The 10,346-nt window shown below is 46.4% G+C and overlaps 1 protein-coding gene across 1 annotated transcript; it reads left to right on the top strand.

The window, feature by feature from the left end:
* Positions 1 to 181: 181 nt before the first annotated feature.
* LOC148123632 (DLA class II histocompatibility antigen, DR-1 beta chain-like) lies at positions 182 to 3,091 on the top strand. Its single transcript, XM_087919167.1, has 2 exons — positions 182 to 961; positions 2,887 to 3,091. The coding sequence occupies exons 1-2, from the start codon at positions 873 to 875 to the stop codon at positions 3,089 to 3,091; spliced, it is 294 nt and encodes a 97-aa protein (XP_087775293.1). The 5' UTR covers positions 182 to 872.
* The last annotated feature ends 7,255 nt before the right edge of the window (positions 3,092 to 10,346 follow it).

Below are 10,346 nucleotides of genomic sequence, written 5' to 3'. Positions count from 1 at the left end.
CATTATAGAATTAAGTGCTATTAAAAACAATCCCTCAACAGAAACATTGTTAGCAAAGTACTCAGAGCTGGAGTGGATATTTTAAGGATCTTCTTTGGGGGGGCTCACCCAGACACGCCCCATTAATCGATCTAAGAATTATTCCAGTTGGAGCATTTGCTGAAGAGGGGGTCAAGAGGGATCCCATCCAAGGCTCTGCTGTAATCTTGGGATCTGTCTGATCTCAGTTCTCATTGCCACCCCCTAGTCTTTCCCCAAGAGCCCCCTTCTGAATCTCTGACCCCCTCGTTCTGGGCTTGAAAGTGAGAGGGAGATAGGAAGTTTTAGAAGCTAATTCAAAGGGAAATCTCAGGGGAATCCACCAAATCGGAGGAAAAATGGGGAACTCGGTCACAAAACAGGAGATGTAGAAACCTCAGATGCCTTTGCACAGATGCTCAAAGCACGAGGAAGAAACAAGGTGAAGGTGGAACCCAAAGGAAGGTGAGACATTGTTGTCATCATTGAAACTGGGATTCTGTCTCAGCTTAGAACTGTCTCCTGCAATGGGTGAAAGCAAGAGAGATCCTGCCTGGAGACTGATGATGCTGCATAATGGGAGATTCTGATTGGTTCTGCTTCTTCTGGCTACTCCATGCTGACTTTGAGCGAAGGAAGCTTTTTTTTAACCCTTTCCCCTCCACTCCACTGAAGATGCTACCCAGCTAGGACCGAAACTTCCGGAAAGCGACCCACAAGTCGGGAGGAGGAAACTTCGCCCTCCAAACTCTTCATCTCCCACCCAGTCCAGACCCACCAATTCTGCTTCTGGGGCAGGAAACATCCAGGTCTCCCCATTCCTGGGGGGGCGGAACGCTGGTGGGGCAGCACACATGGGCTCTGCTGGGGTCCTCCAGCTGTTGATGGGGGTGGTGCTGTCGGGGATCCCTGGAAGCGAAGGGGGGAAGGAGACACCTGGGAAGGAGGGGCTGGGAGGAACCCAAGGATGCTAGGGGGTGGGGGTGGACGGGGAAGGAAGGCGCTGGGACCCCCAGGAGAGACTTTGGGAAAGAGACCGAGGGCAAGAGAGGCTTCAAGGCCCGAATCACTTCGGAGCCTCAAAGTTTCTTCCCTTAAAAGAGGAAGCAAAAGAGGGAAACTGAGGCATTTTCAGACCGGAATCCACAAATGCCACCGAAATATATAAGAATAATTTTGGCAGCTTCAGAAACTTCACTTTTTCTTCTGAATCTCAAATTTGAGGCTTTGAAGGTCAAGCAACAAGGAGCTCGGATCCCTTTGGGGAGCCCTTGAATTTGGGAAGGGACCAAGGACCCCCACTCCCACAACCCCCATTCCTCAATCAGGATCTGGGAGGGGTGGAGAGAAGGGGGTTTGGGGGTCTGAGTTGCTCCTCGGAAATTCACTTCCCCAAACTCTCCCTTTTGTGAAGGGGACTCTCCCTTTGAGGTGGCCTTGGGGGCTCTGTGGCGGTCTTTGGGAGCAGACAGGAAACTTTAACTGATCCCAACTGGGAATCTTTTTCCATCTTTCAGGATCCCTTTTAATTTTTTGCTGCAATTTGCTTGGAAAGATGACTTAAAAGACAGAATATTATTTTGAGGAGTGAAAAGGCGTCTTTGGCCTGAATAACCGACTCGAGTTTCTTCTCTGCGCCAAACTATCTCCTCCATCGGGTGAAGTCAAGGAAGACTCTGCCCGGAGACCTATGGCGCTGGAACAAGGGAGGATTCCCATTGGTCCTCCTGCTCTTTCTGGACACTCCATGGCTTTTGTTGGGCTTCCCTTGATGCTGCTGGTGGGGCACTGGCCCCGATCCCTGGAAGTGAAGGGGCTGGGGGCGGAGGAGGTTGGTGGGAGGAAGGGGCTGGAAAGGACCCCGGAAGGAGGAAGGAAGCTGCTGGGTCTCGAGAGCCTCCAAAAGCCTCGATCTCTGCGTGGTCTCCTCTCCCTTCCTCCAAACATCCCCTCTGGAAGATGGAGAGGGACACCTCTTCACAATTGTAGCTGAGGTGGGGAGTTGCAGCCTCTCCCTCCCCCAGTTGTCTGGGTCGGAGTCGGCTCAGAGTCAGAATCGGAGTCAGAGTCGGAGTCAGCTTTTCCTCCAGAGAAGAAGGGAAGGAAAAGCGAAAGTGCAAGAGAGAAACTGAGGCATTTTCCACCCTGAAGCCACAGAAGGAAAAAGAGGCATTGGAGCCAAAGTGTTTTTGCTTCTTCACTTTTTCTTCGGAATCTCAGATTCGAGGCTTTGAAGGATGGGGAAAGGGGAGCTTCGGTCCCTTCTGGGGAGCCCCTGAATTTGGGGAGGCCAAGAACCCCCATAATCCCCCATTGCTCTATTGGGACCTGGAGGAGGAGGGGAAACTGAGGGAAGAGGATATTGAGGGCTCCCAAATGCTCCCCTCAATTGGCTCTCCAAGCGGGCTGGAATGGTCCCTTTGAGATGCGGGATCTGCAGAGGTCTTTTGGGGACGGGATTGGAAACAGGTGTGATCCCCAAGAATCACCCCAAGGCGGGTAGTTGGGCTGAAGATTAGGGGGAAGTTGGGGGAACCAAATTAAGGTGGGGTTCAAGGGCTGGGAAATCCCAGGAGTGTCACTCTAGATGTCCTGATTGAGTCCCTCCCATATTCCCTCCCAAAGGAAGAGAGAGTGGGGGGATATGGATATTACCTTCCCTCTAGCCCTCCCCCCACAATCCCTCCCCTTGAGATCTCACGTGTTATCTGTAGAGACTTCATGGGATCTCCGCACCAGGTGAGCTTCTGCTGGCCTTTTCCCACCGGGAGGATAGATGAAGTTCCTCCCCACCCTCCTTCTTCCCTCCCCTCCAGACCCCCTCCCAGCACGTCTGTCCTTTCTGACAGCCTTCCTTCCTTTCCACCTCTTCCTCCCCTTGCAGGAGGACGAGTGCCTCTTCCTCAACGGGATGCAGTGGGTTCGATACCTGTACAGGGACTTCTATGACCGGCAGGAGATTCTGCGCTTCAACAGTGACATTGGGAAGTTGGCAGAGGTGGAAGCGGACACTTTCAAGAGCCACAAGCTCATCCTGCTGTACTGGAAGGCCACTGTGGATTCCTTCTGCTGATACAAGTACAACTATGAAGCGCCCAAGAGGGAGAAGCAAACTATTAGCCAGAGAGGTGAGTTCTGGGGGGCTCTTCCTGGGAGGGAGACTCCAGGACCCCCTTTCCTTGCATTCCTTGGGATTCTCCCAGGTCAAGGTTTAATCTTGTGCTGTCCAGACAGTTTAGAGTTAATGGGATTTGGGATAGTTAAGTTAGGAATTGACAGCTGTTCACCTAAGTAAATGTAGTTAAGGTATCCTGGGAAATGAAGTTCATGTCATGTGGCCACATCTGTAACCCTTATTGGTCACTGAATTGACCCTTGGTGGGTTGGGCGAGGTTTCTTCATTCTTGCCTGAACACAGCCTCATGGTAGCAGTTCTATCCCCTGCTTCTACTACTATGGGATGAAATATGGGGCAGAAAGATTATTATTATTTTACACTATGATTTCAACTATGCAAAGAATTGGACATTAGATGCATCTCGACATAACTGTGAGTTACTTTGAGGATACCTAATATAATCCAATAAAAGAAACTTTGTGTGGAAGAATTTGTAGAGTTATTCTATCTGTCTTTATATTCAGCAAGTGAATCAAAACAGTCCTTATTTATTCCTCACTCTCAGGTCTACAAAATCTTCTCCCCTGATCCAAACTCTCCTCCTGTCCAGAATCTGGGATCCTTGACCTCCCCCAGGAAATCCACCCAAGTATGACTTTTGGTGGGGGAGGGGAATCTAGCCAGGACTCTCTCTCTCCCTCCTGCTCAATACAGGCAGTCCTTCACTTACAACACTTCGCTTAGTGACCGTTAGAAGTTACAAGGGCAGTGAAAGCAATGACTCATGACCCTTTTTCACACTTGTTGAGGTCATTCCCTGTTAGGAGAATGAGTGCACACAAGGAGACGTAGTGAGAGTGGTGAGGAATAACACACAACCAGCACACAGATACACTGTATAATAAAATGTTGGTTTTTACTTCCAGCAAATGGTTAAGGAAAGTCCAACAAGCAGTCCAAGTCATACATGGTTATAGCAGTCAGTTTTCAGTCCCAGGGATAATCCAAATAACAAAGTCCAGTATCATACACAGTTCAGAAACAGACTTACAGCAATCCAAGAAGAACTGACGATCAGCAACAGTCAATAGGGAAAAATGCAGGAATCAAAAACAGCGAACATCAGAACATCTAGCAACAACAGAACAGAACAACCCAGGTTTCTGGCTCCATCTTATGGCCATTTGAGAAACCACACCAAATAATTCCACAAATACTCTTACTCATCAGAGACACCATGGAACGTGAACAGAAACGTCCAAATGCCATCTTATTTGGTCTCGAAGACACCAATGAATCAGATGACATCACCAAAGTTTGTGATATCATAAGCAACTCTAATACAACAAACATCTCTTCTGAAGATATCATTGAAATCACTGGAGATGGCCATGGGTACAAATACAATGATGGCTCTGTGGCCCCAAGATTTTGTAGAGTTGTATGCAAAAATGAATCCAGCAAACGCATATTCATTCATACAATAAATGCCATTGCAAAAACCAATCCCAACTGCAAAAAACTTTGCTCAAGACCAGACTTATCCATACTGCAAAGAATCTGCTCCCATGAACTCCGCGCAGAACTCAAAAACCGTCTAGACAATGGAGAAAACGACCTATACATTGACTACAGAGCTGATTGCATCAAAAGAAAGTCACACAGTCCACAACTCCGCATCCAGCCTCACCCCATCAAATCCAACATCACTCAAAACTAGGCATGCATGCCCCTAACTACCTCTGTTCCAACCACAACTGGCCTTAAATGCAAGCTACTCAATGCAAGAAGCCTTGTAAATAAAAAACCTGAATTTCTCCTCTTACTAAATACGGCTAAATTTGACATCTTATTTGTCTGTGAAACATGGCTCAATGCATCTCTCCCTGACTCCAGTAAGAGACTATCATGTTTACTGATCAGATCATGAAATCTGTAGAGGAGGTGGTGTTGCTATCTTCTATAAAAAGTCCCTACATCTAAAAAACATCCAAGTTACTCAGGAGCTTGCTATTCCTGAGACCATCATCTGTGAACTGTCCTTAAATATCACATTTAGAGCCCCTGATTATGACATCGAACATGCAAACAAGCTAAATACACTACTAACATAGGCAGCATCCTGCCCACACACTTTATCTTTCTTGGTGACTTCAATCTACTTCATATTAACTCGACCCTTAACAAATGTACAACTGAACCCACATGCAACCTTCTACAATGCAGTAACAAATCTGGGACTAGAACTAGTAACCAACAATACTAGACTAAACAACTGCCTCGATCTCATCTTCTACAATAGTTTGAATACAAACTAAAGAACCATTTTCCAACAGTGACCACATAATTGACTTTTGTCTCAACATACGTCCACACAAAAATCATCACAATGACAGAATCCCCAATTATAACTTCAAAAAGGCAACTATGATCTTATAAACAGCGATCTCTTATCCCTTGATTGGCAATTTCTATTCTCTGGATGCAATACTGTAGAAGACCATTACAACATATTTTTGCTTGAAGTCAAAAGAGTCATCAAACTATATGTACCATTAACAACTCACAAAACCAGAAAAAAACAAATTACCCAAAACAATAAAGAAGCTTCAATCCAAAAAGAAATCGCTTGGCAGAAAAACAAATCTGGTCACATTGCCAACTTCAAAAGCCGATACAAAAATTTATGCCACCAGATAAAAACTGAATGCACCAATTATCACATTAAACAAGAAGAAAAGCCTCTACGCACCAATTCCACTCATGCTTTCTACAATTTTATAAACAACAAACTAAAAGGACCATCCCACCCTGAAAGGACCTAATGGTAAAGACTGCAACAACGACACTATTAAAGCCAACCTCTTTAACACATTCTTTGGCTCAGTATTTGTAAACAGCAATGGATCATGCCCAGTATTTCCTAGTCAAACCACAGACAACTACAATGATCTAATACATATTGATTTTACAGAAGACATTACTGAAAAAGAACTGCACAATCTAAAACCATCTCTATCTGTTGGACCGGACAGAATATATGCCTACTTCTTAAAAAGTTACCCACAACCATAGTCGAACCTCAAAGCATAATCTTTGAAAAATCTTTCAGGACCAGCTCCTTGCCAAAACTATGGTCACAAGCCATGGTCATCCCCATTTTCAAAAAGGAGACCCCAGCCTAGTTGAAAATTACAGACCAATCTCTTTATGCTTCATCACCTGTAAAGTCATGGAATCAATTATTAACCAATCCATCATCCTCCACTTAGAAACAAACAACCTACTCTCTAATAAACAATTTGGTTTTAGGAAAAACTATCATGTAATCTGCAACTCTTTCACTGCAAAAACATATTGACTACACAACTTGACCAGGGCAAAGCAATAGACACAATCTACATAGACTTCTATAAAGCCTTTGATTCAATGGTATACGACAAACTACTCCTAAACTAAAATCTTATGGTTTCTCTGGATACCTGCATAACTGGATAGAAGCATTCCTGTCAAACAGACAACAAATGGTCAAAATTGGGAGCATCCTATCAAATTCTATACTTGTCAATAGTGGTGTTCCCCCAAAGCAGTGTTCTAGGACTAACTCTTTTCATACTCTACATAAATGACCTCTGTGATCATATTAAGAGCAACTGCGTTCTCTTCACTGATGATGTAAAGCTATTCAACACCACAGACAATACTGCTACCCTTCAAAAGACCTTGACTATGTATCAGAATGGTCAAACAAATGGCAGCTTCAAATCTCAACAAATAAATGCTCTGTCTTACATATTGGCAAAAAAAATCAGAAAATAAAATACAGGCTGAATAGTCAAGACCTTGTTGATGATGCAAACTCTGTCAAGGATCTTGGAGTACTCATCTCAAATGACCTAAGTGCTAGAGCCCACTGTAACTACATCGCCAAGAAGGCGTTAAGAGTTGTTAACCTAATCCTACGTAGCTTTTTCTCTGGTAATATTATACTACTAACTAATGCATACAAAACATTTGCTAGACCAATACTCAAATACAGCTCATCAGTCTGGACCCCACATTATGTATCTGATATTAACACAGTTGAGAAAGTCCAGAAATATTTCACAAGGAGAGTTCTCCACTCCTCTACTCGTTGCAGAATACCCTATACTACCAGACTCAGAAATTCTAGACCTAGAAAACCTAGAACTACGCCGCCTTCGGTCCGATCTAAGTATAGTATATAAAATCATACATTGCAAAAGTTCTCCGAGGAAAGGAGCGGGAGGCGGAGGAGAAACGGCCCAAATTTGGGGTCGTTTCTCCTCCAGTGGAGCCTTTCCCCGGTTTAGCGGAGGGTTTTTCCGGGGCTTGCCTCCCTTTTGGGGGTGTCTGTGGGTGACGCCCGACTTCCCCTCGCTACCTCTCCCTCCACCCCGTCATCCAGTGCAGCAGCTTTCCCACGGCAGAATCTGCCCATGAAATGAACGTTTTTGTGCGTTTTGTGTGTGTATGTCAGAGGAAGAATGGCATGAAGCATTTTTCTAGTAATTTTGAAGGTGGGGGCGCGCAGAGTGAACTGAGCACCAGTGGGAATTCTCCTGCTGAAGCGTCATCGATCTCCGGGTAGAGTTTGTTGTGACTTCATTTGAAGGAGATGGGAGAGTTCGACGCAGAGAGCGAAAGTGAAAGTGAAAGTGAAAGATCCCTTCAGTCTGGGGCTGCAGCTCAAGTGGGGTCCAGGACAGGCCCTGCGGGGACCCTCCACTTTCTTTCCTCTCTTCACCATTCTCAGCTACATTTTCCTTTGTGTGCATGGAGGGATGGACTAGACGTCCGCTTAGTTTCCCAAACTGCACCCCCGGGGTGTCTTTCTTTGAAAGGGCCGCCGGGCTCTTTCTAGCTAACTCGCAGGGGGAGGGTCCGTGGAAAGGGACTGGAGGGTGGGCTGCGTAAGGAGAAGGGAGAGACGAATGCCCCCAGGAGCCGCGGACGGAGGGGCTATTCCAGGGGCGGGGGTGTGATCGGAGCGTCAGCCCCACGGCCTGTTAGGATCCCCGGGCATCCCCAGAGGCGGGGGGGCAAAGAGCTGCGGCTGAAAGAGGAAAGGTTCTTCCTCCAAGATTCCTTTGGGGAAAACCTCTTTTTTTCCAGAGTCTGAGCCTCCTCAGGAGGGTCTCTGGCAGTTCTGGGGTCCAAGTCTCCCCCACCTCCGCCGCACTCTGTGCATGGATCTAGATGGGAGCTGCCCCCCCATGAAAGACCTGCCTGCCCTCCAAGGCCCTTCCTAGGAGGCAGAGCCCAAGGCTTTCGGAGTCCTCCTGGGGCCGGTCTCCCAGTGGGACATTTTCCCAGCATTCTTTGCCTTCCCTCAGCTGGGAAAGAAAAATATCCCAGGGAAAGTTGGAGGAAGGAGTTTCCTCCCCAACCCCCTTTAAAGAAGAAACGGGCTGCTTGGAGCCTCTGCAGGAAGGGGGCATGATGCTGTTCACCTGTGCAAGCGGTGGCAGGGGAGGCACTTTTATTTTATTTCTTTTTCTTCTTATGCCATAGTTTATACTCCTTCCATTCAGAGCGAGGCTAGCAGAGCTTTTCCTCCCAGGGAGGAATAAAGAGGAATGAATGAATGAAGCAATGAATGGATGAATAGAGAAAGGAAGGAAGAAGGAAGGAAGGGAGAGATTTCCCCTCCCCCCATTGATATCATCAATAGCCCTTCTTGAACCAAAAACCGACCTATATTTGCGGTGGGTCAGAAAACCCCACAGCGTTGGGGGTATAACCGGCCCTCCAGCAGCCCCTTTGCCAGGAAGGGAGCCAAAGACAGAAGCTTTGGAGAGGGGCGGGAGGGCAGTGACCCCACGTGATTGGGGGAGGGGCATTTCCACCCAGGAATAGTGTGTGTGTGCACCTGCCGACTCCCATTTCAGCCCCTCAGAGACACCCCCAAAAGTCCCCTCCAGGTGGGATTTTCTGGGGGTTCAAAGGGAGGAAGGAGGAGCCACTTGAAGCAGGTTTTTGTCATGAATCCCAAAGCACTTTCTTGTCCCAGATGGAGGCGGTGGTGAGGGGGTCAGCTGAGGAAGATGGGCTCTGTAGTCCTGGGGCAGGCAGTCCAAAGAGAATGCATTCCAATAGAAGAGAATCTCTGCAACTTGGGTTGAACTGTGGTGTCCTCGGAGCTCTCTTGACTTTAGTTCTTAGCTCCGAGACGTTGCATTACCCAGCTAGGTAACCTGTTCAGTGCCAAGGAGGGTGGGGTTTGCTGCCTGTTTAGATGCCCTGCCAGAGATTGTATGCTTTCCTCCTGGATGGTTCCTCCATGGGAGGATTGTTTTCTGCCTGCTTGTTTGTCTGCTGCTGTTCCCTCCTTATCTATTGTCCTTTGGAGGAGAGGGGAGTCTTTTTGTTCACTTCCTGGGTTTTTTTTAATGGTGTGTAAATATGATTTATCTCTCTGTGTCTATTGAAAACCAGAGACTTACTGTTTAGGACAAGGAACTTGAAATAAAAATTGGAACTTCGTTATTGCACAAGCTAACTGTAGCCAGAATTCTTAATATGCAAAACTGGAAATATACCTCCATCCCCAGGTGGATTCCCTGAGATTTCAGCTGTGAATTAGCTTCCAAAACTTCCTCTCCCTCACTTTCATATCCGGGGTGAGTGGGTCAGCGATTCAAAGGGGGGCTCTTGGGGAAAGGGTAGGGTGTAGAAATGAGGACTGAGAAGATCAGGCAGATCGCAAGATTAAAGCAGAGCATTGGAGGATTCCTCTTGATCTCTTCAGCAAATGTTCTAACTGGCAAAACTCTTGGATTAATGGGGCTATCTGGGTGAGCCCCCACCCCAAGATGATCCTTAAAAGGTCTGATCCAGCTCAGAATACTTTGCTAACAATGTTTCTTTCTGTTGAGGGATTGTTTTTAATAGCCCTTAATTCTATAATCCTGAAAAACATTAGTTATTCGTAATTTAAAGCAGCGATCAAATCTGGTTGCCACCCAGGCAAAGGACATTTCAGGGGTTGTTGTTTTTCCATAATAAGCCAATTTGCATCTGGGAACATTTAAAGATCTTTGTGGAATAGCTAAAAAAAGGCAGTGGCTTTACAAAGTGAAAATCGTGACTATTTGTTTGAAACAAGAAATGAAGATTATGGATGGGAAAAAAATACAGGTATTTCAGCAGGAAAATGGATGGAGCATTTTTAAATAAGTGGAAATTG

The sequence above is a fragment of the Pseudonaja textilis genome, unplaced genomic scaffold, assembly GCF_049901715.1.
Source record: "Pseudonaja textilis isolate UNSWEBS1 unplaced genomic scaffold, rPseTex1.2 PTEXSCF34, whole genome shotgun sequence".
Lineage (NCBI taxonomy): Eukaryota > Metazoa > Chordata > Lepidosauria > Squamata > Elapidae > Pseudonaja > Pseudonaja textilis.
This window is presented reverse-complemented; position numbering and strand designations above follow the sequence as displayed.